At 33.0% G+C, this 18,248-nt stretch overlaps 2 protein-coding genes across 2 annotated transcripts in view; one reads left to right on the forward strand and one right to left on the reverse strand.

The window, feature by feature from the left end:
* LOC149423316 (disks large homolog 1-like) overlaps positions 1 to 18,248 on the reverse strand; it is a 469,358-nt gene that overhangs the window by 111,346 nt on the left and 339,764 nt on the right. The window contains exon 3 of the mRNA XM_089632667.1: positions 7,802 to 7,890. Coding sequence (XP_089488793.1) covers positions 7,802 to 7,890 — 89 coding nt within the window. The remainder of the gene's footprint in view (positions 1 to 7,801; positions 7,891 to 18,248) is intronic.
* On the forward strand, positions 9,582 to 11,157 carry LOC149423317 (uncharacterized). The gene has a single exon (XM_089633000.1). It carries the CDS (start codon positions 9,754 to 9,756, stop codon positions 11,155 to 11,157), a length of 1,404 nt encoding a protein of 467 aa, XP_089489126.1. The 5' UTR covers positions 9,582 to 9,753.

The raw sequence follows: 18,248 nt of genomic DNA on the forward strand, positions 1-18,248 counted from the left end.
GATACATGATGCATTGTACATAGGAGAATATGTATTATACAGGAGATATTGACAGAAAATAGATGTAATCCATTTTAAAGAAGGTACAAAATACACACTTGTTAAATTGTGATTACAAGTATAGTGAGAAAATATTAAAAAATATGAAGTATTATTAGTAAAACGTAAGAGTAACAAAGTAGAAATTACAACAACACTACATATAAAAAAAATTCATTAAAACTAATTTACCAACGCTACTCTAATTTGTAGGATTCAACAAAGTGTTGATGTAGATTATGCTTAATTCTATATACGGAGTCAATAAATAAATCAATAGCACCCCCATACTTGTTGCCCAGATCATGCATCCTATTGGTCAGCGAGTGTGTCTGTAGTTGGTCGAGTATGTATTACAGAAGAATGTTATATTTTGTCTTGTATTCCTAGTCGGCACATGTAGTTTAATAGTGGCAAGGATGGCAGGACTATCAATTAAGTTGTTAATGGCTCTGTGTAACACAACCAGGTCTGAAATAATTCTCCTGTCATACAGTTAGACAGTCAGTCTTGGAACAAACTTCATACATTCTCATTTAGACCTAAATGTCTCACCTTTCAATGTCTTTGGTATAAACGAACATCTTGATACGTTTGATAACATCTTGATATGTTTGTCTATTTGAATTTCACTTTTGTTTTCGGTAATGAATGAATGCAAATCCCGGAAGCGGAAATTATACTCGTTGTTGGTAGCAATCCCATAAACACACACAAATATACGCATTTTGATTTTTTGTAGAAGTCAGACAATGTTCGTGGCTTCGAAATTCTCTGAAAACTTATGCTTACGTCAGTAGCCGCCTGGCTACCGAGTCAGCCCTTCTGAGGCACTGACAGGCATGATAACATATCGATGACGTAGATTTGGATAGTATTTATTTATCAACTGAATTGCATGATATAAATTTACGAATTGTAAAAAATCCCTTTTGCCACCGATGAACTCTAATATATAATTTAGTCTAAACTTCAACTTCTTCTGTTGAACTAGCCGCTGTGTCAGCTCTCTGGGTAATTCTTCCATCCAGGTGATAGACATAGTATCCCAGTGATTTCTATGGAAAGCATATTAGTGGATCTAAACTTCTAGAATATTCTTGAGATCTAAACTTGTTTATTGACCTCCTCATATTCTTTTCTATTTTTATTCTGACTTCTTCTTCTTATCTATTAGACTGGGAGGATAGCGCAATCTCAGTCTTCTAAATCACCTGAATTGTAATATACAACTATTACATTTAGAGAGAAAAATACGATAAAAAATGTAACTACTAAATAAAAACATCATATAAATAAGTAAAAATACATATAATTTAAAAAAGGATTGTCCATCGGGGAGGTCGCCGTATCATCTGCATTTATCGTTCATTAACTGGAGAGTTGAGCCACTTACTTGACTTCAGTATCATGCGCCAGAAGCGGCTAGTCAGTGGTGAAGTAAGGCGGGGATAATGAATGCACCCTCCCTTCAGCGCACATCGTAGAGACGTTGCAGAACCTTGGTAGTTGCATAAGGTGTATGAATTGTTGTACAGACATCTGTTATTCTGTACCGTTAGTATTTCTAAAATTATTTCATGTAAAAACTCAAGACGATACTCCCTCCGTAAACATGAGTTAATCTCAATTAGGGAGGTATTAATCGACAGCTTGAAACAAATATTTTATACTTACTTTTATGCAGATTATTTGAAATAACACACTGTAAAACACCCTCAGTCCTATTGCACTGCTGTGTATTGTGTCCACAGCTCAGACGTGTACAGGGCTTATGTCTTAAAAAGTAATTTTCTGACATCATCGCTACAGTGGAATAGATAATAGAACATTCCGGCCCGTACAATAAATGCTCTTCTTTGTCGATCCTTTTTTTTTTTTTTTTTTTTTTTTTATTTCCTTTATTTTTTCCCAATTTACATATTTCACAATACAAGTTTTTTAATAATATGAAAGGGAACCCACTAAGGCGCAGCCTGTGCGTGGGTAATATAATTTAATACATTAGATTTTTGTACCTAAAAATATATAACAGTAAAAATAAAATAAAAAACAGTAAGCATAATAAAGAAAAACGGTAGGATTATAATTAAAGTTATTCTAAAAGATTGTGCAAGAGGAGCATATTAAAAATAAATCAAAGTAAAAATAAAGATTGTAAGATAATATATATGAATTAAAAGAACACAAAATAAAATAATAATAACTATACAGAAACAAAATAGAAAAAATTAACAATTTATAATTTATTTTAATTTTTTTTATTTCAATTAATAATTTATTTTACTTTATATCTTCTGTTAGGATCTCAGGTATTTAACCTATGATGCCACAAGCTGTTCATTTTTGGAAGGATTGGTAGAATAATTAGTGGCTCCTTGTTGTGTTTGAAAACGACAATAACTGAATTTCTAGAAATTGTATAAGTTATGTGAGTTTGCGTACATTTTGCTTATTTGCACAATTCATCTCATCGCTTTAATCCAGGATGCCAGTAGCACAATGTCATCCGCATTATTACTGCCTTATCCGCAGGTACACAAAGAAAAATTATCCTCAATGAACAATTTCCTGTTAAAATATTAATCTTTTAGAATATGTGAAAAATACCTTTTATTTTTCAAATTAATATAACGGAATGCCACAATATCAGAATGTCAAAATTAATATCAATGTTTGTACGAACACATGTTTTGCCATCCTCAAAACATTCGATTATACCTGATACTTTGTTGGAAGTTATCAATTCATTTGTTGAAGGCCCGCAGTCCCGTTTTAAACAGGAAAACGAGTTATTTAAGTTTTCTCCGTGTATGACACTATTTTTTTCTGTTTATCCACATGTTCACACCATCGAAACGATCCTGGTTACCCCAAGTGGTTTTGTTAAACTATAAGGCCGCATATAAATCCCTGACGAATTATGGGAAACAAACTAAGCAGTTAGTTCGGGGAGACCCTTCAGCCTCTTCAGCTGGTCTCTCGACCCATCGCGATATATTCATTTTATTCATATATTTGTCACTCCTGGACACAATGATACCTAAATTGATACAAACCCCTCATACCTTCTTTCTTCTCAGAAATTATTTTTCCCATGGCCTCCTGGGCGGCGTTTGCGGTTGCTTAGTTACTTTCCCGTAATTTGTTTTTGGCTCGCGAAAAATGTTGTCCTGTTTATACGCATACGCATGTAGTGTGAACGCATTGAAGGACCATAAAAATGTCAAAATAACGCAACGATTCTCGCTGAACGGAATTTTAAAAATTCAGAAAATAGTTTAATAAAAATAATGTGACATTGTTCCATACGCTTAAACCATCCTTGCATTATTATTCTCATTATTTTCGGAAGACATTATATTAAAAAATAATTTTGTTCTTACCGCTTGCGCAATATAATTTCCAAGTTTATATTTTCGGCTGAAAAACTTATCCAATTTAGACATTTTTGCAAAAGAAATGCTATCTTCAATGGATTACAACGACAAACATATGCATAAAAAACAATGTTTTGCTCTTTTCAAGTTAATTTTGTAGAACTTTATTTTCATTCAACGTTTTTTTTTAACTTTAATAATAGGTATTAATATTATGCCATGTAGTTGTTATCATCTACGCGTGACGGCTGTTTTTCTCCTCTGTCTCCTTCATTTGAAAATTAATATTAATTTGAGACAGTTTGATAATGCCTCGAGAAGGCGAAACGGCTTTGACGCGTATCAATAATAACACAGGTGAACTTATTTATAAATACACTGTGATTTTTAATTAAAAATGTGATTATAAAAAAAATTATAATTATTCGTTTTCTACTTTTAAAATGGCACAGAATGCAAAATCTTAATGTTATAAGTTCTTGCCAGTTATAATAAGCGGGATAGGAAAATGTACAAACACAAAGAGGAACTCAAAGATTTATTAAAAATTCATTTGAACTCGTTCTGTTTTAAAACAACATTCACCAGCGACTCTTGTTTACAAAATCTCCATTGTTGTGGCTTGAAGGATTGAAATATTCAGAACTGTTTTATTTTTTCACAAAGCTGTGCTTGGAAGGTGAAAGAGGTTTTTAAGCTCACTTTTCTAAAGACAGAACATTATTTAATTTACAAAAAAAATATTTGGTATACTGTTTCGTAACGCCATTGGTTCATGCTAGCTTTGTTCCGTTCCCCACCAATCACAGAGTCAGAACTCAAACCTTTAATTTGCACTTTGGATTTGTACTAACTTCGGACCTTCTCACAACGCGACGTAAGAATTCGTCGAGTACATCGCTAATAAAATGTTCAATTTTACATATTGAAAGATCTGCATCAGTAACTACTGTGGAAAAATATAATCATTGCTAGTGTTGATCCCCGTGTGCTTGTGCAGTGATCAGTGTTTTAACGTGATTTGTGATCCAATTTATTTTAACATCATCAGAGTGCCGGCCACACTTCGATTAACACTAGAACAGAGTGATTTTTTTTTCTGAATTTAGAAATCGGCATAGTTGAGAAAGATACTCCATATATAAAAAGTAAAAAAATTATATGTTTATATTTTCTGTTTTTGTAATCCCGCAAGTGCTCTTTTTTTCATTTTAACGATTTAATCGTATTTCATTGTATTTTTGGCTTATGAATGTGAAATATTGCACACATTAAATTCGTGTTTTACCATTATTTTTACAGATAAAACAATTTTAAAATGATAAGATAAGATAAAAAATGGTGAGAAAAACAACTTGTCGGAAGTAATATTTACCACATCAAAAATCTAAACTTCTCTAAAGTTGGTATGAAAGCTTCTATAGCTTCGTATAATGGCGTTCAAAACGTGCATATTTTTTCTGATTCTAAGCTTTTTTTGTTAAGACATCGCTTAGAGTAGAGAGTTTTTAAATAGTAGCTGATGTTTCTGTCACAATTGTCACACATCTGATTTTTGTTTGAGTCTGACAAGGCGTCTGACAATATGTTTTTGTGAGGCCCTAAAAACCATAACGCGGGTTACTGGATAAATAATATCCTAAAATCTCGGCGAAAATAGCATGAAAACATTATTGTTTCATGTAAATGTCCAGCACCAAAAACGCACACTGTTTTCTTCTTAATGTTGTGCCACACAGGCGCGTAAATTGTTAATGATTATTAAAAAAATACAGTTAATGTAAAAATATTATGTGATGGTTTTCGCGAAGAAATATAATCCGGTTCGATTCAATGTACGGTTTTACCAGGATTTATTTTTGACAAGTTTTCTTGCAGAATCCGGAGTCAATAGCTTCACAAAATTTCAGTAGATGACCTGTACTTAAATCCTGCTCCTTGTCACCTTGGTAATGCATCTTGAATGGATTTTAATTCCACGAACGGAAATAGTTCACACTTATAAAAACACAGTTCACACTTAAATGTAAAACTTTACCAAGAATACTAATTGAACTTTGCGGGCCAGTCGTGGTTCCATCGATGTACCCAAAAAGATGTCGCAAAATGAGCTCGTTGGCGTATAGCTTACAGAAAATTCAGTGTAAAAGACGTTTGAGGTGTGATTCAAGGTGCCGAATTATACCACCTTTGTATCATACAATTGCAATTAGCTCCACTGGATTTCGTTGAAACGGTAAGCCATTTCGCTATCTATCTGTTTGTTTGTTTGTATTCGATTATTTAAATTTAATTCTACATTACCCTGATCCTATTCACATGAACCATAGTGAAAAAGCTCATTAGAATTCAGTGCTTGGGAGAGAAACGAATGGTGTGAATATTTGAAAAACAAACTGTTTTTCAATGTGAGATCTGGCCGATGGATGAGCGATGTAGAAGCCGAATTTTTACACACAAATATTACAAAAAGGTCCCTTTGAAATATCTCGTGTATCTAACACAATTACATGTTCCTGGCCGTATCGAGGCGGGAGTACGCTATTTGCTATTCGCTACAAAGGTGAATTTAATTTTTATTTTAGAGTTTTCTTTCGTACGGACGCACAAGCGAGATACGAGTATATTTCGCACAGTTCTGTGTGGTGTAAAAAAATCTGATTTCATTTTGCCAGTGAGAAACTTTTTGTAATCAACGCTCGGAAACCCCCCTTTATTGAGGCCACCCTGTGGGGAGGGGGTGGTGAGGCTTTGTAAGTAAATTATGAATACATTTCAGTCACGTTTGTGTTTAGTTGGTTTAACTTTTAAAAAGAGCGCTTATGGGACAAAACAGTAATTTAATGATATAACAATTAGATTATTTTATGTAAAACCGTACAACAGTCTCAACTGCTTCCAACCGTCTGGAGCCAGTGAGAGTATGGCATTCCTAATTGGGGTATTTTGTGAGGCTAAAGGTAGTGGAGAGGGAATAGAGATGGGGAAGAGGAAGGAGAAGAAGTACCTGGCTATTCAGAGTTGGTTACTAAACAAGGTTAAAGCCATTTAAGCAACGTTTCAATTTTGAATTGTGGTCTTACACTAGTGCGATACTGAGAGTATCTGTCACTCTTTAATTGGTAATTTTTGAAATGACACAAATTAATCAAATACAATTTACTTATTCACGCCGAGATTCAAACCCGTGACCTCCAGCTTGCTAGTAAAGAGCCTTACCCCTCAACCACGGAGACCATCAAAATATTATTTTTGTAAAATTTTTACAATATTCCATGGATTCAGATTGGGATCTGTTCAAATTGATTGATTGGAGATGTGATTTGTTTGATAAATTGGCAGTAATGTTTTGCAACAATTTGCCATATGTTTAATTTTATGAAAAAATAACAAAATATGACTGCAGCATTCATTACATTAATTTAACAAATATTTAACGGAGTGTTTGCCAAATAATGTTAAAGTCTATTATTATTTACTGTAGGCGCACTTAAAATTAATGAAGAAATAAATAAATATTGGTTTTAGACATCAGAATATGCGTTAAAAGATATCAGCTTGCCAAAAACTCAATGTGAAAACAGTTATTTAATGTTCAATACTTTTAAATTTTTCCGTTAATCTCATGACTATAGTATATCCTAAATATCTTAAATTCTACAGGGTGTTATGGGACTTACTTGATTAACTGTGAGTTCTGACATTATTTGGAGTAAAAAACGCAAATTATATTTTGGTCTCCGGTGACTTTTATAGTATTTTGATTGTCTATGTTTAAATGAATTCAATGACAACTGATTGTTGATCAAATATTTCACTGGGGACCAAAATTTAATTATAATTTTTTGTCTAAAAAATTTTTTAAAGCAAGTAAAGAACGTGTCTTAACACCCTGTATTTTTACAAATTAACACGTGTGTGTTAAGACAAGTTTGTTGTTGAGTGGTCCAAAGTGTCTCTACCAGCTAAGTCTTCCATCCACCTATAATGATGGTTGAAAGAGGAAGTCATGTATAAGTGAATATTTCTCTCTTTTTTACAGAAATTAGATAAAAAGTATTCATATTCTTAAGTAAACGAAGTTTCACAATGAATTAATCTATATTTGGAAGTACGGCGGACTTGCAATATATTAACAGTTTGTTTTCTTTCAATCCAAAATATCGAATATGGTGGCAGAAGATTCCTAACCCTTGTCAGTCGATACTTTCTGAAACATCGTTCATACTCACTATATTTTTCCAAAATATGTCCAAATCGCTCGGTAAAGTAAAAGAACTAGTTCAAATAACACCCAACTGATCTGGGGGAGAGGAAAGTTTCACTGAAGCTAGAAGGGAAACTACTTGTCAGATGAATAATAAATGCTGAACAGTACTTACTTCCATAAAGTCGTGTTTTTCGCTGTCCTCGACGTTGTCAGCTTGCACGAAGCTGGAAACTCTGCTGACTTTTGTTGTTACGTTTCCATCTGTGAAAAATATAAAAATTAATAATTGGTAATCTTTACTTTTCCGATTGACATGACATGCGTGACTACATGAAGTAAATGACGTACATGAGGTACATGACGTACATGAAAACATTACGTACATGACGTACTTAACGTACTTGACGTACATGACGTACATGAAGTAAATGACGTACATGATGTACATTACGTACTTAACATACTTTATGTACATGACGTACTTGACAAATATGAAGTACATGACGTACATTACGTACATGGCGTACATTAAGTACATGACCTAAATGACGCACGAATTTACACACGTACAAGATTTTTTAAAATCTTTTCTTTCTTCCCACCCACTAAATTTCCTTCAGAATTAAAGCATTCCCCAATTATTGATGGTGGTATAGTCGCTCTGAATCCAGGAAGTGTATTATAATTTGTGTGGTTTTACTGTGAAAATAGCACTAAATCATTGTGAATATAACAATTTCGCGTCCAGCTTATCCTGTTCTGTAAATGTTTTATTACAGTACTAAGCCGAAGGGGATTTTGCAGAGCACACACGTTGTTTTAACACATTGTCCATGAATATATTTATTCATCTAGCCACTATGCGCAACCGTTATCGAACACTATCTTAACCCTTTGAATGCCGAGCTTTTGGCGGGTGTAGCGAGAAAAAGGAACTTTAACCGTATGGCCGGCTTAACACAAATATTTTTTTAATTTTTTTATATAAAACTGAATAAGAGTCCCAACTGCTCCCAACCATCTGGAGCCAGTGATGCTATGGCATCCCTTAAACGGAAAAAGCCAAATCAAGCAACGTTTCACTTCTGAATGGCGGTCTTCGCCAAGGCGATACTGAGAGTATTTTCCACTCAGGAACGTGCCGCAAATATACCATATATTTTTTCAATGAGAAAATTGTGAAATTACACAAATCAATCAAATAAATTTTACTTTTGCACGCCGGGATTCGAAGCCGCAACCTCCAGCTTTGCTAGTCAGGATCCTTTCCCTTCGACCACGGAAGCCGTCAATTGTCTATATTTTTACATTCCCGATCAGACTGGTAAAAATATTTTTAAATATAATCAATGGAATAAAGTACAGATTTCGAACAAATTTATCGGTATTTTCAATATTTCTCAATCAACGATCTTTGTTAGCGGTTAACTTCCTATGTTCCTTTTTATTTATTGTTTTGGTGTTTAATTCGTAGAACTCCACTTAATTTTTTTAAATAAATTTAAAATAAATCAAATTTAATAATGTTAGGGTAAACGGTACTATCTCTGGCACCCCCCCATTGATTGGCACTCCTGAATTGAAACAGTAATATTAGTGGCTACGGCGAGAAATATATTCTAATTTTAGACGTATTGTGTTCCCACACTATCCTATTTTTAGATGGGCATAATTTATTTCATACATAGGGCACAATTTTTCAACTGTCAAGTGATCCGTGGACGCGGGTAGTGCTCATCGCGTTTTATCAAAATTTCTTATTGTTTTCATAAGGTAAGTCTTCCATTATATTGATAATTATTTCAAGTTTTTACAAGATATTGATATATTTAAGAGTATTGTGTTGTAAATAAAGGCCAAAGGTGAGTTTCTTTGCCATCCTTATTTAGTTAAAGCGCCTGGATAAGATAATTGCCAGGTGCCAATGATTGTGTGTTACATTTGTATGGAGGTCTATTCATTGGCATGCATGTCAATCACTGTACTTTCATATAATAATTGATAAATTGTGTTTTTTTAGACAATTGATATGTAGTTTTGCTTAAATTCAGCAGTAAAATTTAGAACATACATTTGTTTAATTAAAGTATTATTATTAGCAGTGCCAATCACTATAACCTGCACATGCCAATCACTATACTGATAGGGGTGCCAATATTTACACTGCCAATGATACACACTCTAAAGTTTACACCATTAATTGATTTAAAATTATTTATTAAAGTTAGTTTTGTTTGTGTTTTTTACAGATATCAAATTAAAATGCCTAAAGTTCCTGCTGATTTAAAGTATTTCAAAAAATACAAGCAGAACGACATTCAGAAGGCTTTAGATGCTGTGAAAAGTGGTATGTCGAAAAAAGCCGTTTCTAAACAATTCAACATTCCACGGTCTACTATTCAATTTAGATTAAGTGAAAAATATGTTAAGACAAGACCCGGACCAGCAACAGTTTTAACAGAAGAAGAAGAGTCTATCCTCGTTCGGTGGATTATTACAAGCAGTCAGAAAGGTTTCCCACGAAGAAAAGAAGATATTCTGGAGAGCGTGCAATATTTAATCAGTAAAAATCATCGTCCAAATGCATTTATTAACAACAACCCTGGGGAAGGATGGTATAAATTATTTTTACGGAGACATCCTGAAATTTGTACCCGAACTGCTGAGGCAGTAACTTCAGCGAGCTCGGTTGTTTCAGAAACAAACATAAGACGCTGGTTTCAACAAATCTACGACTACTTACATGAAAACGATTTAACTGAAATATTAAATGATCCAAAACGTATATTTAACGGTGAAGAAACTAATTTCCAGTTATGTCCCAAAAATTCTAAGGTTCTGGCTATGAAGGGTACAAGGAATGTTTACGAAGTAGAACACGCACCAAGTAAATCATGTCTAACAGTAATGTTTACTTTGTCAGCTTATGGTGAGATAACTCCACCAAGGGTAATTTTTCCTTTAAAAAGAATGCGACAAGACATCATTCGATCTATACCAAGCGAATGTGGAATAGGATTGTCTGAAAATGGATGGATGAAAGGGGACATCTTCATTTCATACATAAAAAATGTCCTTCATCCGCATCTGTGTAGATCACACGTTAAATTTCCTGTAATGTTGTTTCTTGATGGTCACAAGAGTCACACAACTTTTGAATTAAGTCAGCTGTGTCAAGAATTGGGTATAATATTAATAGCTTTATATCCAAATGCAACCCGTATTCTGCAGCCTGCTGATGTTTCTGCATTTAAACCAATGAAAAATGCATGGAAAAGGGCCGTTTTGGAATGGAGAAAAACTAACGTTTCAAAAGTTCTTACTAAAACTGACTTCGGTCCGATCCTTAAGATTGCTTTGGAAAAATTTATTAACAAGACTGTTGTAGTTAATAGTTTTAAAGCTTGTGGACTTTTCCCTTGGAATCCAAATGCATTGGACTATTCCAAATGTTTGGGGAAATCTAACCATCCTCTCACTCGATTAACCTCACCATCACAAAAACCACAAAAAATACAAATTTATTGAACTACGAAGACTTTAAAAGGATTGTTGGTGATGAAAAAATTAAAATATTTGAGAAACACCAATTTGACAATGAATCATCAGATTTTTTAGCACTGTTTACGATTTAAAAAAAAAAAAATTATCAACGTTCACTAGTTTCGGACAACGAAGAAGCTGAAGAATTTGCCGGAATATCGGATGATTTCTTATGCTTTGATTCGGATGATGAAGTACCTTTGAACACAATAATTGCCAACGATTTGCAAAAACGAGCGAATGACAGCCACCTTTTGTCAAATGGCATGCCAGATCAAGAATCGCCTCAATTGGAGCTAGCAGATAGCATCCCTTCTTGCAGCAGTGCATATAATTATTCACAAAAGTCCACAGAGATGAAAATAATAAATAACGACTTTGTACAAAACCAGCGCGTTACTCCCACAAAGCACAATACTTCATTAAATGATATCCTGAATTGGCCAAAGACGCCAGAGAGGAAAACCAAAAATATGACAATGAAAAAAACTTTTGTTTTGACTAGTAAAGAGTGGCTTGATATTGAGGAGGCAAAAATGAATGCAAAAAAAAAATTGGTCTTAGAAAAAGCGGCTAGAAAAACTGAAAGAGAACAAAATTCCAAAGTTTAAGCTGAAAGTTCCAAACTGATTAACAAATCAAGAAAAATATCGCAAAAAAAGAATAATAATACTGCGATTGAAAATTTGCCCGTTCAAAAGCCAAATGAATGTTTGAATTTTGAAGATACTCTTCCACCAAAGATAAACAAGATTGGTTCGACTTCAACACAATTTCATTCCAAAACTTCTTGTAACCTCGTGCAAAAACCTACAAAATTACAAATAATTACTCTTCCTGAAAAGGAAAAATCAATAAGAAAGGAAAATGAACCATCAACATCGAATAATATTTTCCAAACCAACAGTGCAAGCGTACATAAATCTGTTGAACCTAAAATAAAAATCATTTTATGCGTGACACTCAAAAAACCATTTAAAATTATAGTTAAAAAACCCGTTTCTGGAAATGACAATAATATTCAAAGTCTACCAGATGACACGAAAAATCTTTCGGAAAGCGAAATTATTGAAGCTATGCTAAAAGAAGATTGAAATTTCTTAAAAGAAGTACGTAATACCCACCTACCGCAGTTTTTTTTAATATTTGAAAAATATAATTTTTTAGTAAAATGTATCCTCTTTGTGAATTGTATCCCCTTTCAATAAAGTTAACTGAAAAAAAATGTTTTCTTTACAAAAATAATATATAACACAAAGTGCCAATGATTATACTTCTTGCAATGCCAATTAATGTATCGTGGGTGCCAATGATTGTACTTTTTATATGTTTGCGATTTGATTCACTATAGTGAGAAACGCAAGCAAAATTAAAGACAAGCAACATTGAAAATGTGCACTCAATTGTTGAACAAGTCAACTGTAATAAATATATTTAAAAAAACTTGCAATGATAACACAAAATCGGGGAACAAGTTGGATGTTTACCATAAAGTGCCAACCATTGTACTCCTTACCTATAATAATTATTAAGTTCTGCAAGTATTTCTGTTATTTTTACAGTTTTTAATGTGACAGCTGTTTCGGCTTTTGAGGCCATTGTCAAACTGTGGATATGTCCACACGGCGACGACTTATTTATATGATTTTATTTATCCCCACCCATTTAAATTTCTATAATGTTCAAAAATGATTCATTAAGAATTGGAATAACCAAAATATTTGGAAATCCAGCAGTGTTTGCACACCTGTTAAAATTAATGACCTAAGGGTTTTTTTAATTGTTGGTACGTGTGTGATTATGTTAAGGAATTATATTTTTTGGGTTTTTTGATAATATTAAGCAGAGGAGAATTGATAATTTTTGTTTGATTATTAATTAGGGTTATATTTGGATCATTAGTTCTTTTATTTATCTCTAATTATTCTAGTAAATTTAATCTAAAACCCTTTCTTTCTATGCGTAAAGGTTTAGGCTCGTTGTTGTCAAGCGGGACGTGGTTTTTCTCCAAGAGGTGAGCTGCGAATTCCGAATCAATTTTATTATTTTTATCGCAACGCATATTATGTTCTTTGAATCTAGTTGAAAAGGCTCTCCCAGTCTGTCCAATATAAACGGCATCACAGTCTATATCTTCGCATTTTAATTCATAAATTCCGCTTTTTTTAAGTTTAGGGATTTTACTTTTTGAGTTTTTGAGGTTAGTTCCTATATTAGTTTTAAAAGCAATATTTAGACCACATTTTTTAATTTCTTTCGCTATTTTTAAAGATATTGGACCGAAAAATTCTAAACATGCAAATTTATCTTAATTATTATTACGTACCGGATATATTAAATTGATTTTATTTTTATATTTTTCTTTCTTATAATTTTTTCGATGTTATTTGCCTCGTAGTCGTTACTAACCGCGATTGTTTTGATTGTTTCTTTTTCTTTTTGATATGCTTTATTTTCTAAGGGAATGTTAATTAGCCTATGTACCATTTAATGGTAAGCTGATAATTTATGGGACCAAGGGTGAGTTGAGTTTGCATTTATTGTTGTGTCGGTAAATGTTGGTTTTCTAAATATTTCGAAGTTATGTTTATTATTATTTTTACCGATTGTTAAATCCAAAAAAATTATTTTACCTTCGATCTCGTGTTCTACTGTGAAGCAGATTTTATTACTAATGGTGTTGGCCCAATTTGTAAAAATATCTAATTGTCGGTTGCTGCCTTTCCAACATATGAGAATATCATCTACATATCTGACATAGTATATAATATGTTTTGCTAAGGGGGATTGAAGAATTATGTTTTCAACATAATCCATAAATATCTCCTCTAGAAGCGGGCTTAACGGTGATCCCATGGGAAGACCATCATTTTGTTGGTAATAGGTATCGTTGAAAAGAAAGTAATTTGTTTCAACACAAATTTTTATGAGTTGGAATAACTTTTTTCCTATTACCGGGTTAATATTGCATTTTCCAATTTGTTATAAATTATTATAATGCATTCTTTAATGGGGATATTAGTAATAAGGCTTTTTACATATAAGGAAATAAATCGACAGTTATGTGGAAGATTAATGTTTTTGATTTTGTTAGCTAGCTCTATCGAGTTTTTTACGCTATAATGCGGAGAAAATTTTGTGTATTTTTTGAAGAGGAAGTCAAGTTTTTTTGCTAAGTTTGCTGTAGGATCATTTATAAATGATACAAGATTAAAAACTGTAAAAATAACAGAAATACTTGCAGAACTTAATAATTATTATAACATTATTAAATTTGATTTATTTTAATTTTTTTAAAATCCTATGTTCTTGACGAACAACGATTAATCGTTTACTGACATTCTAAGGGTTAAATAATCGTAAAGCGTGAAGTGTGGGGAAATCGCTTATTCCCCAATGTACTATTTATAAGGCTGCTAATTATTATTCAGGGGTGGTAAAGCGGTGGGGTCTATTGAACTTCCGATCTGGGATCACGGTCCCTGGCAGGTCGTCAGCTGATAAATTTACATTCAAAGCAATAACAGGTATTTGAACCTCTTAGAAAACCACCGATCTAATTTTAGTACATAACCCCTGAGCAACTGAACAAATAAAACCTAGAAGTGTGATCTATATCCATAAGAAGAAAAAATCATCGCCAGTTTAAATGCGTTCTTTGAGAGAATGAAGTGCTCATACCTTCACTAATATTTACTTGTGTACATAAAATAATTGCGTAGCACTTCGTAGCGTTGATTTGGCAACACTCGGAGGAGGAGTGGAGAATGGAATGATTTTAACTTGCTACATTCACTTTGTGGTCCTTACCGATTGTTTCCGAGAACCAATTTTATCTTAAATTATTGACAATAATTTTGTGCCACGGTGCGCTATTAAATTTTGACTTAGACTTAGCCACGGTGCAACAGAAACTTTCTCAAAACTTCAACATACTTGTAGCGAGAGAGAGTGTTTTGTATAGGACTCAAGTTTTCAGGTGGTTTAAGAAATTCTCAGAAGACGTCGATTGAAGACAAAGACTTAGGCAGCAGAAGAACTGATGAAAAAGAATCCGGGATCTTGTGGGATCTGATCGTCGGTTGATGGTGAAATTGATTGAGGACTAGCTGAATTTGACTCACAGTTTTGAGTTTTGCAAAAGTTTCTGTTGCCTACGTCTAAAACAAAACTTGATAGCGCAGCGATGCTTGAAATTGTTGGGTGTAACACAATCGCTGCGGACCACAAAATTTAAACTTGCTCTGAAGGCGCTTCAGATTTTGGCCATCAGTGCTTTAGCAACGAACGCTATACTACCAGTCTTATTACTCTATTTACACATTTATTACCACATTACAATATTCATGCACAAGCTATTGAAAGAATATAAAATAAATTCTTACGATATCTTAGTTTTAAAATGGGTATTCCAGCAATTTTTCTGAACTACAACACTTTTTTATATGAAATGACAATGCTTAAATTATTTATTGTTTTGGTGTTTAATTCGTAGAACTCCGTTTAATTTTTTAAATAAATTTAAAATAAATCAAATTTAATAATTTTATAGTAATTATTAAGTTCTGCAAGTATTTCTGTTATTTTTACAGTTTTAATGTGACAGCTGTTTCGGCTTTTGAGGCCATTATCAAACAGTTTGATAATGGCCTCAAAAGCCGAAACAGCTGTCACATTAAAACTGTAAAAATAACAGAAATACTTGCAGAACTTAATAATTATTATAACATTATTAAATTTGATTTATTTTAAATTTATTTAAAAAAAAATGTTTAAATTGTCTGACAGAAAAATTATCACTGACTTTTATTTTAAAAATAAGTTGAATAATTTGACTGTTCAGAATTGCATGCATTAATAAGTTTTAGGATTCAACTTTATAATACTAAAAGTCGGGATTTATTTCAGTGCAGAAATTTTGGGACTAACTACCATATGTATTCCTTATTGCTGAGAATACTTATGGAGGGAAATAATTATATCGAGTGAGTGGAAATCTTTAATCAATCACTTAACGTATACAAAAGATTGAGGCAGTTTAGTTACGTATAATAAATGTGTACTGTATATTTTTTTACGATTCATTTGTAAAATCCCATAAAAAGGCATTTGTAAATCAATAGTAACAACAATGTTGGTTAATTTTGAAAATATTTTAGAATTTCACCAGAAGTAAGTAAAAAAATTGATAGCTTTGGGTACACGGACACGCTCATAGCACACTTGTATCAGCTTATCACTCCAGTGCCCAAGCAAAATTCTCCATTGAAATTAATGGGTAATCCTTGTAAGGGTACAAGGTAATGAACTGAAAATACTCCTTACTGAAAACGAGCCGGCTTCCCAGTTGGTTCTTTTGATGTGGGTTTTTTATCACCAAAAATGCTCAATGTTTACTGACTTCGGTCTTAGCACTTAGTGACTAAAATAAACCTATTACCAGAATTTAGATTTTTTACATTAACTCCAACAGGAGGTTCGGAGGAAAATAATTTCCCGTAATGCCTATATCATTTGACGAACGCTGTGACGCTGTGTGTAGGGTTTTTTTGAGGAATGGAAAGAGTTAAGTTGCGTCTTAAAAAAACCCATGTTGTAGGAGACAGGAAACCCAAAGGCCGGAAAATCATTCTTCAGCCAAGGTGTTGAACTGTTTCAAACCCTTGTGCTTATATTTAAATATGAGTTTTTAAGAAATGTTTTATAGATTTTAGTTATTTTCTAAATTTTTTAAGCATTTTTTAGTTCATATTTCACAATAGTTGTTCTATCAAAATTAAACAAGCATTATTGGATACGGTTATTGATTTAGTTTGTGTATTTAAAAAGTGTGTTAACGAGAGATCTGAAGGCTGACAGAGATATTGAAAGAAGGGTAAATGCAGGTAACTCCATTAATGGAGGACTGAACGCAGTTGGCGCTAAAAAAAAAATTCCAAAGAAGCGAAGTTAGCAGTCCACAATGAAGTGCTAGTACCTACCCTGATGTATTAAAGTGAGGCATGGGACTAGCAAAGAAAGGATAAAAGTAGATTTAATGCTGTTGAAAGGAGACCCCTGAGGCGTATGTGCAGTAAGCCCATGTATGATCGTGTGAGTAGCAGAAGTCGGGGACGCCCGAGGAAGACACGATCAAGTGAATCAGATACTCGAGTCGGGCCATGTCAAAAGTCAGAATAATAGAAGAGTATGTATGAGACGATGTATGAATGTGAATGAGGCAAGAAGTGTGTGCCAAGACCGAGCTGCTTGGCCCTCTGTCTACTCGATGGTAAGTTAATTAGTTAGTTATTTATTTCATTGTTTTTTACCTTTAGCAGTGTTGAGTGTTTTTATCTTAATCTTACACTTCCTCGTCTCCTTTCTTTCCCCATAACCTTCAACCTCCTCGCATTCGGATTCCACATAGCTCTGCTTTCTCCTAGTAATAACAATAGTAAAGTTGAGACTCTTTTCTCATTTATTTATCAATTTCTCGAATATAGCTAAATCCTTAATTATTTTTTATGTTTTATGAAAGTGTTCTCTAACTGGGATTCTCTAACTTCTTATTTCATTTCTATTGCCATTACTTTTTTTTAGACGAACAGTAAGTTAATATTGTATTGTGTTTTTAATCAAACGCCTTTTTTATCCCCCACGGTCAAACAAAAAAGGTATCAATTATTGATGTCAAATACAGCAAGGTGACTTCGTAAAAGATGTTAATTAAAAAAATATCTGAGGAAAACTTTCAAAAGAAATTCGATAATAAACACGGTAGAAAATCTTGCAAGTTAATAAAAATGCTCAATTATTTGCTTTTTTTATTTGAAGGCAATAAAAAGAACTGGAGGAGGAAGTAAGTCAGTTTAATAATGGCTTTGAATGCCGAAACAGCTGTCACAAATACTTGGGTGACTTGATAATAACATTTTTAAATTTGATTTTCTTTAAATTAAAATAAATAACTGGGTGACAAACCAAAATATTTTTTCCTTATCTCCCTGTTTTTTCCCGGAAACTGTTGAACGGAATTACGAGAAAATAATGTTTGAAGAAAATTGAAAATTGTTTAGGTATTTTTATGAACATAA

The sequence above is a fragment of the Hesperophylax consimilis genome, chromosome 6 (genome assembly GCF_061612785.1).
Source record: "Hesperophylax consimilis isolate HC1 chromosome 6, BYU_Hcon_1.0, whole genome shotgun sequence".
Taxonomy (NCBI): domain Eukaryota; kingdom Metazoa; phylum Arthropoda; class Insecta; order Trichoptera; family Limnephilidae; genus Hesperophylax; species Hesperophylax consimilis.